This window comes from Pholis gunnellus, assembly GCF_910591455.1.
Source record: "Pholis gunnellus genome assembly, chromosome: 1".
Taxonomy (NCBI): domain Eukaryota; kingdom Metazoa; phylum Chordata; class Actinopteri; order Perciformes; family Pholidae; genus Pholis; species Pholis gunnellus.
The window spans coordinates 14,199,844-14,222,244 of record NC_136528.1 but is presented as its reverse complement, the minus strand read 5'-3'; the positions used below and the strand labels follow the sequence as shown (position 1 = coordinate 14,222,244).

Below are 22,401 nucleotides of genomic sequence, written 5' to 3'. Positions count from 1 at the left end.
TATACTGTAGTCCTATAGTCCTCATTTTGGTGCCATTCGACTTCTGTAATGACAAAGATTGATGCTGCTTTTTTCTTATTTATACAACTCAAGACCATACTGACCTGAGAATATACCAGGACCGTTCAGGGATAAAACTTTCTAAGAGTCATTAATTTACAATTAAAAAAACGCTTACTTTAGGTTAAAGAACCTTAATAACGTCACTTAGTGAACTCACCCATTAGGTTCGGTACAATTGTACCGACAAGACCTGTCAGAATTGCATACTGTGAAGTTGACAAATAGTCAAAGCCCTTGATTAATTTCATCCTCAATTAATCTGACAGAAACACATATATACTGGCCAACTAGCCTTAAGCTCTATTTGCTAACGCCTGGTCCTTCCTTAGAGTCCAGCATTAAAAGATAACTGTGATTCTGTTTCACAGCTCATTTGAAGTGATCATGTATCTGTGGTCACGAGACTGTAGACACATTCAGCTCTATACCCCTGAACTAATGTGGAGCAGCTGTCCGATTCTCTACACAACAAACATCCCTCTTTCGACTCAGTTGGCCAGTTCCACTCTATATAAACCACACACCTCTCAGAGCAACTGCAAGCTGTTATGCTATGCAGCATGATTCAAGAAGTTTCAATTCTCATTGAGACTAAGATGGTCATTTTGTCCTCTTCGTATCTATATAGTCTGCTGCACATTTACATTACGACACCTGGATGGTTCAGCACCTGAACCATTACAATTAAACTAATTGGAACATTAAAATGTACGGCACCAATAGATCATTAACTCTATCATTTCAATTAGTGAAAACATCCTTATCGTTATATCAATATAAGGAAAATAGCTAACAAACACATTTTTTACATGATTTGATTATGATTTTAGAATATTGATGTGTTAAATGAAAACAAGAAACAAAAATTTATGAATAGCAATGTGTCCATGTTCTTTGATCATGCTAGATATTAATTTATGATGAACACATTCTGACAAGTGTAATGTAGCACTGAAGCAATTGGAATTATTGACTCTCCTGCTGTAGAAGCTGGATACCACCGTGTAGCCTGTGTCTATTGACCTTGACTGACACATACAGTGTATACATTCATGAATTTGCACACAGTCATGTACACATGCAACTGATTACCCCACCAACCCCTTCTCCCAACAACATGCAAGCTCATACACCCAATGTCTTCATTCTCTCTCCTTGCTTCTCTCTCTGTCACCACCTCTGGAATAGAGTTTAAGTGATATCTAAGTAGGGAGGGTGACTAGGATGCTTTGTGAGATTTGCTTTAAAAAGACATGCACCCAACATACATTTTTGAAAACTGAAAAAAAACGAACATTGTTTTTCTTGTATAATAGGTTTGGAGATTGCTTAATGAGTAACTTTTTACATTATGCATGTTAAAGATGAAACCGATTTTCCACTTTCTTTGTAATTGCAAAGTAATAACTCAGGTTATTCCTGCTTGTGTTTAAGTATGAACTGAGAATCTGCAGCCAAATTGTAAATATCTGTTGCTTTTTTTGTCTTTCAGAGAGATGTTCCTTTTCGGGATGAAGGCCACTGGATTTAAAAGTATTAGTGAGTCTCCACTTGGACTGTGGTGTTAGTGATTTTGACCTGGGATCCGACTGTCAAGCACTGGCTCATTGTGCTTGGCTCACTACCGCTATATTCTCAGCCAACTTCTCCTTTCACTAGATGATAAAAACTGTCCACAGGATTGCCATCCATGGTTTCTGCCCTAATAAATACTATATCATCCTACATTAAAAAGATTTGTAAAGGAATGTTTACAAAGAAATTGGCAAACTCAATAAAGAAGAAAGAGAGACGCGAAAATAAAGAGCCAAAATTGACCACTGATTTGCAAGCACATAATCCAAATCTCTCAACCACACTGAAGACTACAGTTAAAAAGATTTCCAAATGCTCTTCGGCACGTAACATATCGCTTGAAGAAGACGACGGAAAATACGACTGCTCATCTCTGTCACCCACTTTCAGTTATCGTGTAGCTATAGCGAATGGACTGCCGAAAAACTCTCTTTTTTTGAATAATAATGAAAGTATCATTTCTGAGATTCTTTCAATTGATAGTAGTTACTCTAACTCTTTGAGTGAGAAAAAACTTGTCAGGAGATTGGATGAGCATAAATCACACACTATGCCAGTAAGACGAAACAGGAAGAGCCTCATCAGTTTGGCTCCCTCTGATGGCAGCTCTGAGGGCGAGCGAGTGGAACGCTCCAGTCTACACACACTTAGGCTGGGTGCTCTACGCAAGTTAAGAAAATGGAAAAAGAGTCAGGAATGTGTCTCCTCAGACTCCGAGGTGAGCAATTGGAGGAAAACCTTGGGCATCCGGAGCAAGTCCTTGGACCGCGCTGGACGGCAGCAAAAGAGCTCAACCCTGGAGCCTGGCTCCTCCTCCACAGGTTGCATCAGTCAGACCCAGGATGTCATGGAGATGATCTTTAAGGAGCTTCAGGGGATCAGTCAGATAGAGACAGAACTGTCTGAGCTACGTGGCCATGTAAATGCCCTGAAAAGCTCCATTGATGAGATCTCCAGCAGTGTGGAAGTAGTTCAGAGTGAGATTGAGCAGCTTCGCACAGGATTTGTCCAGTCTAGAAGGGAAACACGAGATATTCATGACTACATAAAACAAATTAGCCACCAGGCCAACAATTCAACCTTGAGGTTCCTTAATGTTCCTGAAGAAAGGTCAGAAAAAACAGAGAGTCTAATTTATAAGATACTAAAAGACAAAATGGGTTTCATTGATGCCCTTAAAACAATTAAAATTGAGCTTGCTCATAGGTTAGGGCAACAAAGAGAATGTTCTAATGCAAAACCCCGCCCTATTATTGTTATTTTTACAACAACTCAAGAGAGGGATATAGTCTTGAAAAAATGCTACAAACTTAAAGGAACAGGCATTACAGTCACCACTGATAGCTTAACTCATGATGGAAAGGAGAGAAAAGACAAAACAATGTCTTCCTCACAAACTTATGAAAGCATGGATATGAAGGCCTCAGGAAAGGATAAAGTGGTGGAGAGTGATGATTGGGACTCAATGGACAGTGATAAAGAATTAGATGAATTAAGCCGAAATAAATATGCAATGGTGATTTCAAAGCCCGTTCACAAGAGCAAATCAGAGAAGAGGCGATCCCATGACCATAGCCGGTCAGGAGAGGAAGCAGGCTACTCAGGCGCTGTTCACTATGCTGATGACTCTTTCTATGACCCAGACAAGCATGCAAAGGCTTACTACTCGGATTTGACCCCTGGTTGGCTTTCTCAGAGTGACTATTCCACCCCTAAACTCAGCCGCTCTGAGTCTGACTGCTCAAAACTTTGCCAGTCATACTCAGAAGACTTTTCAGAGAGTCAGTACTTTACACGGGCTAATGGCTGCTCCATGCTGTCCTCCTCAGATCAGGAACTGTGGCAGAGAAAACAAGAAGACATGGCTTCCTCCTGGTATGCTAGCGACAGTCACCAACTCAGCCATGAGAATCAAGCATATGAACACAATGAAGTTGAGACTACGGAAACTATTGACAGTGGGGTGAGCAATGGACTGGTCTGCATGTCTGGGGACAGAAGCCACTACAGTGGCTCCCAGCTTTCTCTGCAAGGTGACTTATCACCCTGGAAAGACTGGCATCATCTAGAGCAGGGTGCTGATTCTGGCTTGGAAGCCTCAATAGAGGTTAGCAGTCCCTTTGACCCATCAACCATCCCTGGTTTTCCAGAAAACATCACTAAATGTCAGGAGGTTGATTTACAATTTGAGGGAGATGAAGAATTCATGATGCTTGACAGAGAATCTTCCCTACCACCTATAACCACCCACATTATTGCTCCCGTCACAGAGCGTGAGTCTGTCATCAAGACATCTGCCCGGCAGTCTAAGGAGGGAAATAAGATGGTCACAAAAGAAAACACAAAAACATCATCAAAAGATACACCTAAAGCTGCTGCTAAAATTACACATAAACAGACAAAATTGGCACCTAAAGAAGAAGCAAACATCAAAATATTGCCAAAAGAAAGCTCGAAGGTGTCTGCTAAGGTTTCATCCCAAGTGACCTCTAAAGCAGCTCCTAAAGAGTCACCTAAGGAGATTCAGAAATCAGCAGCTAAAGAATCCTTTCAATCCCTTCCTCAAGACAGCCCTAAAGTCACATCTAAAGATGCCACAAAGCCCAGTGTTAAAAAAGTATCTAAAGTGACATCTAAGATAACTTCTAGTGAAGCTGCTAAAGTGGCATCCAAGATAACTTCTAGTGAACCTGCTAAAGTGACATCTAAGATAACTTCTAGTGAAGCTGCTAAAGTGACATCTAAGATAACTTCTAGTGAAGCTGCTAAAGTGACATCTAAGATAACTTCTAGTGAAGCTGCTAAAGTGACATCTAACATAACTTCTAGTGAAGCTGCTAAAGTGACATCTAAGATAACTTCTAGTGAGGCTACTAAAGTTACACCTAAAGTGACCCCAAAAGATAGCCCTACAATGACTCCTAAAGAAAGTCCTAAAGAGTCACCTAAAGAGAGCCCTAAAATAACCCCAATTGAGAGCCCTGTGTCAACTCCTAAAGAGTCCCCTAAAGAATCCCCTAAAGAGTCTCCCAAAGTCATTGCTAAAGATCCCCCACAAATTGCATTTAACGAAGGTCTGAAAGTTGTTGCTAAAGAGGTTACCAAAGAAGCTGTAAAACTACCCCCAAAAGAGGTATCGAAAGAGATGCCGAAGGTAGCATCTAAGGAGACTGGTAAAGTACCCACTCAAGAAGTTTCTACGATTCCACCTAAAGAAGTCCCGAAGGTGGCCCCTAAAGAGAGTCCTAAGGTGTCCCCCAAAGAGACCCCAAAAGCCACCCCAATAGAAGCCCCTAAAGTAGGAAATAAAGTAGCTTCTAAAGATGCCCCAAAGGAAACCCCCAAAGTCATTCCTAAAGATAAATTCCCTGAACTGGATGTCAATCATAGCTTCCACCAGAACCAGAATAAGTCTACAACTATGTACCGCAGTCAGAGTGAGATTCGAACAGAGAAGGTTGAGGAGGTTCCCAAGTCTTGGAGCAGTAGGCTCAGCATAGATCTCACTGAGAAGTCCTTTGGTTTTGGCTTTGGCTCTACACTGCAAAGGGCTAAGTCAGCTTTGGAGGTTGTTTGGAAGTCTGGCCCTCAAACGCCTACCACTGCTCCTCCTGAGGAGACCACCAATTCATCATTTATGGGGCGTTTCCGCACGCTGTCCACCTCTGGTGCAAATACCCCTAGTACTACAATAGACTCCGATGCCAACACAGAGTCTGTCTTCAACAAGGCAGAGGAAGATAAAGCAGGTGCAGAAGCAGAAGCTGGGGAACAACCAGTGGACAATGAGACCCACTATGTTGAAGTGATGGAGCAGGTATTAGCTAACTTAGAGAACAGAACTAATGCTAGTGAGACAGATGAGACAGATGAGCCTGCACAGGAGTGTGAGACTTCTCAGGACTATGATGTGTCTGATGACTTTGAGGCCTCTCAAGACAGTGATCCCTTTCAGGATGTTGAGACCTTTCAAGATTTGGAAGTGACAGGAGACCATGAGACAAGTAAAGAGGCATGTGTTCTGGAGTATGATTACAATTTGGATGAAGAGTACAATGAAGAATATGAAACCCAACTCACTGAGAACACTGCTGAATTTGACGCAATGGTGGAGTATGTAGACGTAGAAGAACCAGATGACAATGATGTGACAGAGGAGATGGAAGAGGGTGATGAGGAGTTAGAGGAGGTAGAGGAGATCATAGAGGATGCCGCTGAGGGATCTGAAAAAGTAAAGCAAAAGCAGGAGGATGAAAACAAAAACTTTCCAGAGGAGAAGCCTACAGAGGCCCCACCCAAGAAACATGTGAGACCTACATTCAAAGAGGCAGCACTGAGGGCCTACAGGAAACAGATGGCTGAACTGGAGCAGCAGATCCTGGCAGGGGGTATGACTCTTTACTCGTTTTTCTTTGACTTTTTTTGTACTGTTTGACAAGGCTTTACATTGGCAATACATGGGTACAACCACAATGGTAACTGTAAGTTGTAGTCAAAACCAAACACCTTGGGCTTAAAAAACTTCATCAGAGGACTTGTGTTACACTACAAATTGTGAATACATAACAGTACTTAAAAAATAGCTTTGGCTGTTTTGAAAACTCTTGGTTTTGTTAGTGGACTCTTTGTGCATTCAAGTTTGCTCTCTGAGACTTATCAGAAAAGACAAACAACTAGCAATCATGGACATAAGGGAAAGGGCAACTTGTATTTACAACGTTGTGTATTTCACTAAGCAGATACAGCAATTAACTCTTATGTCTCAGATGTTGGAACATAGTTGACATCGTTTTGTGTTTCTCTGAATTGAATTCATACCACACTGAAATAAAATTACCAAAGGCTGCTTATGAGGATGAAAATTAAATCCTTAAACTTCTAGTACAATTTGGAAATTGGTGGGAAGTCATATAGAGTATACCATTTTTCGTTAATGAGCTAAAACATACAAATGCATTGGTATCCTTGCAAATCCTTAACATCTAGTGGGTCCTCTGGGTTGTTAGTGGAAGTGGAATCATAGTGAATAACTTTCATTGATGAGGTGGAGACAAGTCGTAGATTTGGATTTATGGGAACCTTAGACTTTGATCAATCTGAAGGATGTCTCTTTGAATTGGTAATTTATTTTAGTTGAAAAACTGAAGAGGAGACTCTCTCTGGATGGCAGTATTACAGATGGCATTGACTTTGTATTTGTATTCCCATGGCACAACACTACATTCTCTCATAGCGGATTGTGGCTAGTGATAAGCGATTAGACTGTCAAATGTGTTTTCTGGAGGTCTATCATTTATCATCAACAAAAGATTTTAAAATCTACGCTAGGGTGGGCTCCAAATCTAACATCAATTCTTCACAATGAATAAAAACATGACTACAATTTTGCTATTGGGTGTCATTACGTTGGCACTGGCAGACAGTTAAAGCAAGTGTGAAGTCTTTACAGATTGACTTACCACAGAACGTTCTGCTTGTCTCTGATGTGTTTTGCACTATGGTGTTTTAAATAAGATATATTTAATTCTCTACATTTAGTAGAATATTATGCCTTATGCTCTCATTAGTCTTTTTGTATAATTCTTTTGGCTCTCTGCAGTAGTTGCTTTGAATCAAAATGCGGTAAAGCTGATGGCTTATGTAAAAAGGATGCCATTTAAAATCAACGTAGGTATATAAATGGTTAAGATTTACACATTGAAAGAAAAGGAGTCTTCCAATAGGAATGAAAAAAAGAGACCAGGGAATTTCCACTTGCAAAAAGCTCTTGACCTACATATGTAGCTGCAGCTGTGGTACTCATGGTGAGGTAGGTACTGTTGTTCAGGGAATACAGGCTACACCTGATGACTGTGTGACAGATGTGTGCACAAACCCTTTTAGTGGCCACATTCACCAAACATCCTGCACAGAATGTTATTTACTGAAAATCTTATTTTAGGAGAGATTCCTTCGCTGTCATATGGTTGTATGCGACCTATTCCTACCTAACTTTTTAAGACCAACAAACTGCAACTCATAAGAGGTATAGTGCACAGTACAATATTCATTACAATCAAAAAATATTACCATATGGTTATATATACCATTACTCTCATTGAAATTATTCAATTCAATGTACTTTGTTCCAATGTGTGTAAACCCATCCATGTCAACACGGTCAGAATATAGGCAGAAGGGCTGCACCAACTATTTGAACTGATATTATTTCAATTATGTCTCAATTGATACATTTTTGAGGCCATACCTTTAACCTCACACCTCAACATAAACAATCATGATAATTAAAGAACTGTGATCACTACACACGCTGCTGCTGCTACTCGGTGGAACGTTTTACTGTTGAATAACAAACTGGTCAGTCCTCTCTGGTGGATAGTTTATGTAATGGCGACATAAATCTAAATCACCGCAAACATGTGTTTGGCATTTCTTTACTGCAAATCTTGCTATTTATTGACTGATTGTCCATTTTCTATTCTTGCACGTTGCTTTTGCTGGACTACCAGACGAGAAGAGTTAGGAGTCGATCCGAGAATCTGTCTCATTAAGTGATTGACTCACTTCTCATTGTTGACTCGTGCATGTGTGAGGTGAGGCATGTTGTGGACTCCGGGCATATGACTCCAAATTAAAATGTGTGACCAATTGTCCTTACTGTCCGATGGCTATTGGCTCTTTTCTTTATCTCTCTATTAGTTTGTTGTCTATAGCGTTCTATAGTCATTCTTTATTGCTGTTTAGTGTTTCCCAGTTCTATGAACAGTCACATATGAGTCCAGATGTCATAACTGTTGTCAGTTTTCACTTTACCCAACACATCGAAAGCTATTGAGACAGGTCGAGATGAGTAGAGGAAATTTGAGGCAGGATTAATTCAAACCAAAGAAAGGCAAATGTCTGTATACGTTAATCTGGTGTGTAGTCAGATCTTCGGGTTCACATGTATAAAACAAAGTCGCCTTGCTTGATTATTATCCTACGCATGAAATGACCTGCCTGTTTTGATTTTTTTTTTCAAGGTTTATACCTACGTTGGTGATAAAAGGTCATTGTAATTATTAGAGTTAGCCATTTCTGGGCATTTTTATGCACGTTATTTAGGTAATATCAAAGCTTAAAATCCTGCAAATAGCTAACAATATGTCTAAAACAGTTTTAGACTCGCTTGAGGTGCTTTATAGTTAGTCAATATGTAGTTTATGCTCTAAATACAATTTTGCAAAGTTTGTTTAAAAAAAGGGTACACCGAAGTCCAGCTATATTTTATGTTTGACACATAATTTAGCCTATGCTACCTGACATAGAAGCAAGAGGTTAAGCAATCCTTGACTGTAGACATGCATACCACATACTGATTAGCTTTATGCCTTCATCTCGTGTAGCTGATGTGTGCGCATGCTCCTGCTCTGAAGCATGCTTGCTGGTCTGTATGGGAACTGTGAAGGGAGTCTCAGCTGTACTGCCACTTTTGCCAGGCCTGTCTTTAACCGGCTACTGCAGCGTCTGTATTCAGATGCTAATTCACACTCCCAAGGGCATTCTGTAACCAGGTCAGCCTTGCTTGGAATATTTATAGAGGTCTGCTGCTAGTGAAGTTTGCTGCTTGCTCCTGGGGGAGTAAAGGAGGTAGACCCTCTTTATGCTTAGTGCACCATTTCTAGAGAAAGTGTGAATGTGAAAAATGCTTGCTGTCTGTTGTTGTAGGTGATAACATCCAATTCAAAGCACTGACTGATTCAAAATCGCTGTTTTTTTTTGACTGCTGTAAACGGAGGGAGACTCCTCTCCATAGTTTACTCTCTCAACTTGGAGGAACTGTCTATAGATTCTAATACATTACCTCTGGCTTTTATTGCTTTCATAATAACTCATAACTTGGATTGTACAAATTAGATCACAGTTTCCAAAGCAAAAGTGCATCTTTGATTAGATAAGGGTCGATAACCCGTTTTACCCAAACGCTTTATCCCTGGTTCATGCCTACAAGGATTCTATTTTTGCGCTGAAATTGAACAAAATAAAACCTCTGACATCAGACTGCCACAAACATGGTTTGGATATGTGATATTGTCAGGTGGACAGGAAGTGAAAAAATTGAGGCCACCACATTTTTATTACATCAAAGCCTGGAGGGCTACAACCTCTCAATACACACATTTCCCCTTTGTCCCTCTCTTTTTATCACAAATCCTGTAACACAGTGATTATTAATGACACAGCTTTAAAAGGTCTAATATGTGTTTGAATTCAATATCTTTGTATTACCTCCATCTGTATATTTCCTTGCACACCAACTTGAAGAACCTTTACGTTGTAAAACACAACGTATCCTGGTTTTGCTGTCATGTCGCCATAGCAGGTATCAAGCTGAACAAATGGTCCTAACAACTGCTATATGATAAAAGAGGTGCAAGCAATACACGATTGTGTAATTATAAAGACAACAAATGCATGTATGCGATGAATGTTATGAAAATCGAGCATAAATAAATAAACAAATGAATAAATATAGGAATAATAAATTGTTTCCTGTAGATCAGAGCACTCACAAGCAGATCACATTAATCAATATTTTGAACCGTAATACGTATCACTATTTAACAATGTTCATGTTGAATCACATTTTGAATCTTGTTTGTGCTCAACGTTAGTCTGGGTGTGTTTGTGGCGGCTGAAGAGTGATTCGAAGGCACCCTCGGTTGAGCTGGCTACTGTACTGTAATGTTTATACTGTTGAGTAAAAAACGTTTTCCATGGTAACATTATGTATCTTTAGAAGAAAAGAACATGTGTTTATCACGTTAATGATGGCTCTGTTACAAGCTAAAATGCTCAAGCTAAAATGTTATTAATAACACGTGTGCTCTTTCTGCAATCGCATTTCACGATGAATAAAGAGTTTTTTATTTAGTTTGGTGGGATAAAGTTGCACCAGCCCAGACGTACATTTTGTCAAGTTAAGCATCTAAAACTGTTCTCGGTCAGGGAAAGATTGTCCTAAAAGAAACCAATGCTGACGGTTATAGACGCAAACCTTTGTCTCTAGGTAGAACAAGTGTTTAATGCCACTGTTGCAGCAGTATGAAGGTCACACTTATTCTTATCGTGACACTAAATGGAAATATGAGCCATTTTAAGAAGTAATTAACCCAGCCAGTGCAAAAATGAAATATACATATATATATATATATATATATATATATATATATATATGTTTTTTTCTGCTTTGAATGTTGTTTGCAACTTTACACTAAATCCTGCACTGCACTTGGTAGCATTCGGTAATGCCGTTTGTTATGTTATATCATTCGTCATTTAAACTTTACCTTGTTAACTTTTACCTGGATGTTTTTTTAGTTATTTATTATTTTTATATTTGTTGATAGTTTAACATTAATGCTTGCATGGTTGAAACAGTTGATCACCTTTCTTTTAAAAAGGTTAGCGTTTTACCTTTAACTTCACGTATTAAGTTACAGGACTTGGTTTCCTCCAGTGAGATTTTAAACTTGGTGTAAGAGTTGACACCAGCATGCAGTTCTGCTCTAGTGAGCTTCTTTTTTTATTATTTTTTCAGGATGTGTTCACTGTACGGCCTACAGCCTATACTCGGTGCTGGGATCTTGGCAGTCTGATCCAATGAGCCCGACCACAAACTGGTGGTCATGTCAGCCTTGACCTCATGGTCCCTCTCAACTCTCCTGCTCCCGTGACTCCACTTATACACAAACCTTCTCCTCTCTGCTGGGCCGTAGCATACACTTTGTGCAGGATTGTCTAAACTTCTGCTAGCCCTACAATTTATATCAAGCTATAGATTTCATTACAGTTTGTATATTGTAATAGTTGAAGCCAATACTCTAATAGCAATATCTGATGTGGGCAGTATGGAATAAAAATGCTGTCCAACTCTTCTCCAACACACAGTACAAAGGTGATGCGACGCTGATGAAGGCAAGATCATTGTATATTGGGGAAAAGTTGTGAGATTTGTTTAATTTTGATTGACCTCAGTTTACTGTATGTGTGTACTCAAAGTAAAAAACGGAAAAATAAATATGGCCGCAAGATGTTATCTCAGTAATAGTTGTTAAGTGTCAAATCTATTTTATACTCACTACCATTATCTTTGTTTTCTCCGTCTTTCATGAGCTCCTTGGAAATATCGTCATGCTCACACACTCAGTGTTGGACTTTGATCATAGTTTTGTTAAGTGTTAGTGTATCTCTATAAATGTGTGCCTGAATATGTCCACACAAGAAGACATGTTCCTGTGTGTCTTGGTGCAGGGGCAGGTCCCTGTTTTACTATCAGCCATGTGCAGGCTTTTCTGCTCTGGCAAACTCTGATCTATGAACGCTGTAACCATGTGTGTCGGCACTAAAATGCAGGATTTACTGCTGCTTTTCATACCTCAACACGTTGCCCACAGCACACACACACACACACACACACACACACACACACACACACACACACACACACACACACAAAGACATACAGAGAGTTTTCTACCAGTCAATTACATTTTTGTTCCACAGATTTAAGGCACCTGTGAAATGAGGTTCATACCAGCAGCCTGTAGCCTATCTTTGTGGTCTGGCTTTATCTATAGTGCAGCTGCAGACTTGCGGGTGCAGGAGGTGACTCTATCTCGTATGCCGTGCTGAAAGTAGCTTAGCTGATCGCTGTCCATGGTACCCACTTGCAGCGTAGCTCCTCTTTGAGTGCTGTGTGTCTGCGTTCGTGCAGCTTTTGATTTCACCTCGCCCAGTAATATTATTGTCACAGTTGTACCCACATTTTTCAACCTTTTCAGGAATTTATACTACCTCAGCCTAAAATATTAGTTTGTATAAATTCAAAACTCTTATGTTAACTTGAATCCTTTTTTAAAATGTTTTCAAATGATCAGTGCCTCCTTGAGTACCATCGTCACAAACAGATATGCACTTGTACAGAGATATGCACTGGAACACTAATGGTACTATAGAGCACTCTGGGTAATAGCATCCACCAAATACTCTGTATTGTTTTTTTATTGGTTAACAATTAATATCTTCATGATGTGATTTTTTTTTAACAAGTGGCAACTTTCGACTAAACGGATCAAACTAAATCGAAACGATACTGGCAGAATTAAAGAAAGAGATTTACATTGCCTTTTGCTGTATTAGTGATGCAGAAACTGCACATCGACAACAAACTGTGCATCACGTTGTTTTAATCAGAGCAGCAATTTGATCTTTCTCTTGTGAACAGCTGTTTTCTGTTTGTAGCACATTAGATCATGATTATGCTGCCATTCATCACCCATGGATCAATAGCACAGTAATTACACCTCTGCAGTCTTGCTTATTTAAAAGGCTTGCCCTCTCGCAGTGCGTCTCTAAAATAGCAATATGATACCAACCGCTTATGCTTACCTAATGTCCCATGTCTCCATAGCTGGGATTGTTAACTCATGTAACGCTATTGATCAAAGGCATACTTTTTATTAATTTATGCTGCATTGATTTAGAATATTCTACATCCAAAGAATTATATTCATATTTCAACCTTTAGCTGAGAGGCCTTCTGTTCAGCTTTTTCTACTGCTTTTTACTAAACCTGGTATTCTTCTAGGCCAGTAATAGTAGATTACTGTGTCCTAACTAAGTGTGTGTATTTTCCAGTGAGCTGCTCTTTCCTAACACTCCACCCTACTCTCACTTTCTCCTTTCAGACAGCAGTGCTTTGGACACACAGGTTTTAAGTCATTGTTTTATCATCAACCACGGATTTCCTAGCATGTGCATGTGTTTGTGTATATGTTTGTACATTTCTCTGTTGTGTTTTGTGGTATATGGTGTGATGTTACGTGGATTTTGCATCTCACTTGAATTTAATTTGTATATACTCCATCTACCTGAGTCTGTCAGAGGGTGTTTGTTTGTCTGTAGACACGTTGAAGTGATATCTGTAGGTATACAGCATGTGCCCTTGAGCCATGTTGTTGTCACTTTGTGCTGGTTATCCTTTTATTCCTTTCCAGAAAATTATTTGTGTTTTAAACTGGACATTTTTGTCAGTGAATGGGGAGCGTTACACAATAGGCAAATCTGGCCTGAAGCACCAAGAGCGGCAAAACTCTCAGTCTTGAGCCCACAAATTACATTGATGTGGAACAATTTGGTCTTTTGCCTGCGGTGTCTTCCCTCCCTTCTCCCTGTTCTGTACTCCTCTCTTATCATTTATCTTGTCCTGAATTGACCTCCAAATGTACTGTAGAAAAGTACATTTGATCATACAGTATATTTCTTTTGTTTTCATTTAGCTGCTGTGTGCTTTGTGTGTAGCTGTGTGCACTTACCTTGTATTTCTTGTTTTACATTGTGTGTTTCTTCTCTCTGCAGCCCCACAGTATTTTGGACCCCAAAGTGCTCGGCTTGCAGTCTGGAGGGTGAGTGGTAGCTCACTTCCTGATCTGATCGGTTCACAAGTACATACATCTTAGCTGCTGTGCTGTTTTCTACCCCCATACTGAGGCCCATATAGCGGAAATGCTGCAGACGTGCTGATTCTCTGGCATTCACCCCTAATTAAGGTGCTATGCTCCCTGTTTTGTGATGTACCACAGAGAGGAGATTAATATACAAGATGCCTGATGCTTTCACAACATCTGTTAAGGAATTGATGCTCTTGGCTTCACATGTCTGATTGATTTCTTATTCAGACATGTGTGTAAACGATTAAGGTTGAGAGTCTATGTGAAAGATAGAAGAAGCCGACTGTTGTCATATCATGTCATAAGGGAGAATAGCCAATAATCATAATTCACCTCCATTACCTCAGCTCATGCCATGAATTTACAGCCATCTGTTTATACATTGTTTATACAGTAAAGATGCAGCGAGAGCCAGGGACCCTAGGGTGAGGCAAGGGCCGGGGCAGCTCGTCAAACTGTGTATCTTTAGGGTCATACCACTGATGTCGCTGAGAGGGCTGACAGAAAAGCTTGAGGAGCTTTATCTTTGTGGATGCATTGGGGCCTTGATGTCATGCTGAGGTCATTAGAGTGGCTTTGAGTGACAGTTGAGGTGATGCCACAGAGAGCCTCATGGGAAAAGAAGCAAGACGGGTGGGAAAGCAGTGAGGGAGCCGCGGAGTGTGCACAAGAGAGTTGGAGGACGGATGGAGCAAGGTACCTGGTGCTGAAGTGCTGCCTGAGAAAAACCCCATCTTGAAATTTCCATTTTTGAGGTGTGGAGAAACTTTCACAAATGTCCAGTATTCTTAAAATGTAGTATACATATGTATCATAACAGGCATCACTGCAGCAATACCCAATACGCATTTAGATAACGTGGAAGAGGAAGTCTAGCAGAGCACAGCAGAGGGTGAGAGGGATTACATGGAGCTCCAGTGTTGGTGGTCGGCACCAGCGAATCAAGCGGAAGGGGGGAGACAGGTTATGTAGGAGGCATGATCCATGGCATTTGCTGGCTGTGTAAATCAAGACCCCCCCCCCCTTTCACTGTTGTAGTGTCTCCCCTAGCATGGCATTATTATGATATTAATGCACTTTAAATCTGTCTGCTTCTCCAGGGCTGGCAGTATTCTTTATGGTATTGACAGCATGCCAGATTTACGCCGCAAGAGGACAGTGCCTCTTGTCCGAGACCTGGTGAGTCATCGGCCTCAACAAGGTTATGTGTGATTTATGTCAAAACTATCTGAGTGACCCCACATTACACCACACTGGTGGAATCCTGCTCTGTGTGAGTATGGACGACTGCAGAAGACAATGATAACTTTACTGGGTACCTGACAACATTTTATGGTGCATGATAATGACATTTGTTTCTTATTAGTATACAATATCCCAGGACAAGCCGAGGACTAATGTCCGCCTTGGTATTCTTTAAGCTGACGTCTCTGGTTATTAAAACATAACTCATTCTGGATTAGTGATTTAATTACAAGTTGGTTCTATGCGTACACAATTCGGATGATTGGAAATACTTTCCCCGCTATGTAATCCTGCTATGTAGTTTAAAAAAAAAAATAAACAGCTTCAAAAATCCCATTATCTCTAATTGTGATAGAAAAAAGCATGTCAATAAGAAGTTCATGGGTGATAAAAACAACCGCTTAAAACTATGGCTATTTAGTGTAGAGCACTGCTTTGTGGGAGTGTTAATCTAACCTTAGCCATAACTCTATGGTTTGATTAATTAGCCTAGAGAGGGTGTTTAAGACATTGCATCACAGTGCTGCTCCATCATTAGTTTTTATTGCAGCATAATGTGTCATAACATATCCCACAGAGAGGCCTGTTTCAGTGGAGTCCACTTTAGCACTGTGCCACATGGTTAGTCTTTCTGAGAGACAGCATGCTGTCGTGATGCCAACAGTATACATGTCTGTTTATAACTGTTTGTCTTTTATGTGAACACAGTGTGCGTCTGTCCTGTGTATGTTTGTTTATCATCGTCATGTATTTTAGTCTAAAGGATGGAAGAAATGATCAGAACTCTAAAAATTAAGTTGATTTACAAGCAACCTGTGTAATACTTAAGCATTCTACTCTTAAAAGATTTCGATTTTCTTGTGAAATAATATGATTATGCAGCTTGATGTCATACACATAGATGCTGATGAATGTTTATATCACGGTGAAGAACATGAGTTGATGCTGTATTTGTCCATATCTCTCATGAAATTAATAACCAACAATGTCTTGGTAAGTATGGGTTGTCGTTTTTAAATTTTTTAATCTTTTTGGATTTTGCGTGTATATTTGCCATTCCTACATAGACCCATAACAGCTATGGGTGATATTTTTCAGTGAGTTGTCAGATTTCAGCCTCGCCGATGCTTGACCATTTTTCTTCCTTTTTTTTGCTGCTCGGCAGGTTGCTCGATAAATTGCATTTAACTTGAAATGTTGACAACTCAACCCAAAAATATATCAGAGAGACTTCATTGACTTCTGATTTAACTGTGTGAGGCTTTTAAATCATGTAAAAGTGACACTGAGCAAGCCTTTTACACGTGGGATGAAGTCAGTAGTCAGCAAACTAATTGGTCCCCTTTCATGCCTCTCCTTTGTCAATGTCTCCCATTTGCTGTGTGATTGCTTCCGGGCAGCAACAGCGTTTGATTGGAACGGACAGCAGGGTTCCCCCATATCATGGCGGGAACGCAAAAGCATAAACCAAAAAAAACGAGCGTTGTAAATGGATTCCCAAAGCATTGAACGCTATATTGTAGATGAATAGATAACATCTGGACACAGGGTCTTGTTATATTGCCCGTAGCAACCTCAACAGTGCTGGTGCATGTTGATAAACTTACATCAACACTCACGGTTCATGTAGAGGTCACGTTCCCTTCTACATTCTCCATGGCTTCCATGGATCTTTACCATAGCTGGGCTGTACAAAAAAAGAGGGTCGTGGTAAAGACTGATCCAATATTGTCAGCTGTCCATGTCTGCATTCCTCTGTTACGTAACTTCCTCCAGTATGGGATAAATGTTTATCAATCTCTGGTCACTCAAACTCAATGGATATTAACATAACAGCTAATTTACATTTGTGTATCTGTGTGCGTCTATGTGTTACCTGTTTGTGTTTGTATGGGCGTGTGCTGTTTAATGTTTGAGTAAGTTTGTGAATGCGTGAGCAGATGCGTGTGTTTTATTTTTAAAGTGTGAGTGTGTGTGTGAGTGTGTGTTGTGCAGTACATCTGGCTTCACCCATACGTGAGTGTGTGTGTCTTGTGTTTCTCTGTTTGTGTCAAACTAATGTGCAGAGCAGACAGCAGAAAATATGATCAAAGCTTCATCCAACAGAGAACTGAAAATAAATGCCAAGCATGACTGCAGTTAAGTAACTTCCAGTGCATGAGTGGATAAAAAAAAATCATGCAACGGCTGTTTAATCTCTCTTGATGAATAGTTGAACCTTTCTAGAGCTCTGTGCCCTAATCAGCAGTCCTGCATGGCAGTTGAGACACCTATGCGTTCAGAATGGATAGTAAATACAATTCTTCTGCTGTTTGTGCTTTCAGTATTCATCCTCCCGCTCCTTGTCTAATTAAATTTCTTTATTTCTTTCATTCTTTATTCCTGGCCTCCTGGAAAATCACAGGCTTTGGTAAGCTTACTATATGTCTACACTTTTGCGCAAGCTAAGAGCAAAAGATGAACGCTTCATCTGCATCCATTACAGAAACGTCTTTTTTATCATTTGAGCTATCGATTTACTGTGATTTAGACATTTTCTCTCTCTTATTTATGTATCCCATATCTATTAAGGCTTTTTCTTCCTTTCACTAAATACTATGCCCCATTCAGAAACTGTTCAACTCTATATAGAGTGCCACTGTGTGTAAACATTGAGATTCTGTATAAAAGACGGAGGATTTTTCCCTCTTCATCATCTTTCCTTTCCTCTCCTCTTAGACCCTCACTGCTCGAAAGGCAGGCATCTCGTTCGCTCTGGTGAACCGGTCCACCCTGAATAATGAGGATCTGGTGAGTACTCACATGCCTGCAATGACTGCATGGAACGTCATTGTCTGTTTATTGTGGAGTCTAATTGGGTAATGGAGGCTTCTACGGGGACATGGGATGCTGGACCCATGTTCGCTCATTATTTTTTAGGGAGCTGTTTTGAGAGCAGGGAACTGGAACTCCGACAAACTTTTATAGCTGTGCTGTTTGCTGCAGCCATGGTACTTCAGGATCACGTTGCCAGGAACGTTCAAATTAGAAAAAGACCCAAATTAGGTTGATAGCATTAGTGGTTGAAGGATTTTTCTTCAGATGTACAGCATGCCATCATCTGTCTGTCTGCCTATCACTGTCATATCTATAAGACATACTGCAGTTTATTAAAATAGTGTCTCTGGCCAGCTACTCACGCTTTCTGCTGTGCTCCTTCTGTCAGATTATTTAGTTGAGTTCAGAAATGATAAGTTAGTTTTAAGAAAATGTAATTAAATTAATAATTAATTTGTACAATTTCTACGATTAATAATAAGTGCTGTGTATCAAGGCACACAGAGCTATGCAGAAAAAGCAGAATGTCTCAGTCGATGGTGTGAGACACTTTTATGTTGACCTCCAAAGCTCTCTCTGCATTAATTGATTGCAATCCTTCCCTCCCAGAGGGAAGACGGCATTATAGGATGCAAACAGCAGGAGAAAGCAGTTCTTCAGCAAGACAAACAAGCAGACAATTTGACATCTACCGGTGTGCAACATGGGGCCGCCTAAGCCTACAACATGACTAGATTGAAATGTGTTCTGCACGTCATGCACAAATATTTAATCTTTTTAAACATGAGACCTGGCCCTCAATTTGTGCACACTGATTTGTCTACACGTTCGTATCACTTGACTTGGCCCTCATGGTTCACATGCCCAGTTGTCCTACAGTGACAGGGTCTTGATTGCTTATGGGTCTTATGAAAGGGGCTTTAGGGATGACCAACTCGTATCCCAGATGAGGGAGAAATGAGATGGATGCACTGTGTCAATTGGTGTAGGAAGGGAGCTGAGTCTTGGGCCGATTTTGGAGATTGCACCACAGTGGTAGTATAAGGACTTGAACAGGGATAGATGTCCAATTCTGATTCGGAGCGAACGAGGAATAGTTTAATAATTGGTGGCCGAGGGGAGCTGAGTTCCGAGCAAAGCTGCAGATTGTGCGGTCTTGCTAAGTAGGACAAGCAGATGTCAGAGTTTTATCTGCTGCATTAAGTCCAGGAGAGTGCTTTCCTGTGAGGACTGCGAAAGTACTCAGTAAACGACCATATGCTGTTTAAGAGTGTAGAGGGGTTAGGCGAAGAGAGGAAGGGCGAGAAAAGGAGGGCAATAAGAAGAGGACGAGAGAGGATCTGAGCGTCAGAGTGTCTTGTCATCACGACCCCCTGGCCCTTATGTGTCACTGATCAGGCAGCCATGTTGAACAATCTGCCCCCAACTCCCGGGAGAGATGTTTGAACCTATTTAGAGTGCATCCATCTTCCGTCCTCTTTTTGCCTCATCTCTGCTCCAATTCTTCCATTGTTTTCCCTCTGTCAACACAATGCATTTTAATTTGATTAAAAGATCTTACTCTGTCATTGCTGACGTATAGAAGTCTCTCTTTCTGCGTCATGTTTCCCATGTATCTGCTTTTTAGAGCAGAAAGGAGCATTATGTGTGGGCTGGCTAACGGCCCGTGTGTCCGCCCAATGTTCTGTGCTTGATGTGATCCAAGCACCAGAGCCTTTTAACAGCGACTGCCAACATAAACTGAGGCTGTGCTTACCTGCTGAGACAAAGGCAGAGACTCACTCAGTTGTTCAAAGGAAGAAGGGAGCCACGACCTGACACGGGTCAAGGAGTATCTGGAAATGAGATGTGATGTGTTACTTTAAGTCAGTTCAGATATCATCAGGCAAGTTGTTACTAGCAAACTATAATGCATTGATTTTAAAATGCTGGAGAAGGCTGGAGGTGGACGGGGAGGATGGTAGTGTTCTTGTCTGTCATGTTGCTCTCAGGCAGAGGCTGCAGCTGTCAATCAATTCCAGTTGTGTCTTGCACAAAACCACCAGGGTCACCTCTCAGTGTAACACATGAGACTCACACAAGCAGCACTCTTCCCACATCTGCTGCACAGTATGTGATGCAGTGTTAGGACTGAGAGTGGGTAGACAGAGAGAGGGAGGGACATTTAAAGAGACAGATATCGACTTTTGTTAATGAAATAGATGAATAGTATACACTCATGCAATGGTCAAAGAAATGCCAAGGCAGAAAAAAAAAAAATAGAGACTAAAAAGATACGGAGATAAAGAGGTGTCTAGATTTCCCACGTTCATAGAAATTTTGGCTCACTCATCTCCTGCAGGCGGTGTCAGTATTTAACAGTTCAGCATTAAATTCGATGTAGCTTGTGTGCAAGTTGTGGGTTAATCTCAGACATCTGCTTCATCTCATCGTTCTCAGATTAAAAGCAAAATCTCCCTGTCTCCCTGCTCTGTTTCATTAAAGGTCCTCTAGGACTCAGCAGCCTCTCTGTTGCATCAACAGGGGTTTGCAATGTTAGATGGCCTTGTTGTCCTGTCATCTGCTGTCATTTAATCATCTCTGCAAGTGTATGTGTGTGTATTTGTGTCTGTAAGTGTGTTCCAGTGAGCGGTGTAGTGGTCTTCGTGGTAAAGTGCAGAGCTACTGTTCAGGTGTTAAAGCCCATTGTCAACACACAGGGGGCTGACAGCAGGGGGGGGGGGGGGGGGGGGTGGAGGAGAAGGGGGGGGGAGCGGAGTGCAGTAGAAGTGGAGAGCAAGTACCTCTTGAGGATTTATTCAACCACCATACATCTTCTTCTCTTCCTCTGTCACTTTCTCACTCGCTTGCTCTCTCTCTCTCTCTCTCAATCTGGATAATGCTCACTTTTAAAAAACCTTATTTACAGCATCCATTGATTCTGCCTTCAAGAATTGGCAAGTCCCGGCCCGTTTTCCAGCCCTTGTGGATGGCAGGGCTGCTGCAGTAAAGCACTCAATTTGAGGAGGTTTCTGTTACACAGCAATCAGTCTAGACAGGCCGCGAGAAGACTTTAGTATTTGGTCTGTAGGAGCTTTATTCAGTAACCACTCAATGTGAACAAAACCTGTGGGCTAAGGATGCTGTTAATAAGCTTAATGAGATGTAAGGCTGATTTACTCTCATACAGCTGACCTCTCCATTGGTGATAAGGTAATCAGAAAAGGATCAACAAAGCCTCCTACGTGTTATCTCTTGGAATGAAGTAATCTGTTGGATCGCTTTCTCTCACAACAAAAGTTGAAAAATGCTCCTGTACTGATGAATGATAGCTGCTGTTTAGACAACTCATATATATAATACATATTACTAGGATGCAGAAGTGTATTGTAAATGTCATGCTATTAAGACTGCAGATCAATTTGAACTGAGCCGGCAAAAGCTGCCTCAGTTCAACTTTATGCAATGATATTAGTCTATATTGTGGTCCCTCAGCAGGTGCAAAAGTATTCCTCTTTTTTATTGCTGATCTCAAGATGTATTGGATGTTTCTGAAAATCTATTTAAGTAGAGTTGTTTTTATTAACTTTTGAAGTTATTACTAGTAATAAGCCATACCTCCTCTGTTTCTTGCAACAACGTATATTTTCCTTGTCTATCATTTTCTCCATACCTTGTATTATTTTTCACAATCTCTCAATGGCTTTTATTTCTTTTCAGAAACAACATGTCTTCAAGAAGACTCTCCAGGCCTTGATCTACCCGATTTCATCCACAACACCCCATAATTTTGAGGTGTGGACGGCGACTGCACCCACCTACTGCCATGAGTGCGAGGGGCTGCTGTGGGGCATCGCACGTCAGGGCATGCGCTGCTCAGAGTGCGGCGTTAAATGCCACGAGAAGTGCCAGGACCTGCTCAATGCAGATTGTTTACAAAGTAAGAAAGTAGATCCATCCCATCATGCTTTGATGCACAGTTCACAAAGACTTTAAAGCCCATAGCTATGTTCTTACAAACATGCCTTTGTGAGTACAGTGCTACATGGGTTCATGTAGTTTGTGTGTGAGACGGAGAGGGGTGGGGCGGGGGGAGGAATATTTGAAAATGCATTAATTCTTATTTTTTTACATGCTTAATGTTCATTTTCATGATCTGACAGTCTTATTTTACGATTTACTTCCTTTTTCTGCACGGCTCGCTAATAATCAAATAACTGCTATATAAGTT

At 40.7% G+C, this 22,401-nt stretch overlaps 1 protein-coding gene across 1 annotated transcript in view; it reads left to right on the top strand.

Moving 5' to 3' along the window:
* Positions 1 to 1,753: 1,753 nt before the first annotated feature.
* unc13c (unc-13 homolog C (C. elegans)) overlaps positions 1,754 to 22,401 on the top strand; it is a gene marked incomplete at both ends in the record, with an annotated part of 85,137 nt that continues 64,489 nt past the window's right edge. The window contains 7 exons of the mRNA XM_079162216.1: positions 1,754 to 4,300; positions 4,517 to 6,026; positions 13,368 to 13,390; positions 14,038 to 14,084; positions 15,230 to 15,308; positions 18,093 to 18,164; positions 21,891 to 22,110. Coding sequence (XP_079018342.1) covers positions 1,754 to 4,300; positions 4,517 to 6,026; positions 13,368 to 13,390; positions 14,038 to 14,084; positions 15,230 to 15,308; positions 18,093 to 18,164; positions 21,891 to 22,110 — 4,498 coding nt within the window. The remainder of the gene's footprint in view (positions 4,301 to 4,516; positions 6,027 to 13,367; positions 13,391 to 14,037; positions 14,085 to 15,229; positions 15,309 to 18,092; positions 18,165 to 21,890; positions 22,111 to 22,401) is intronic.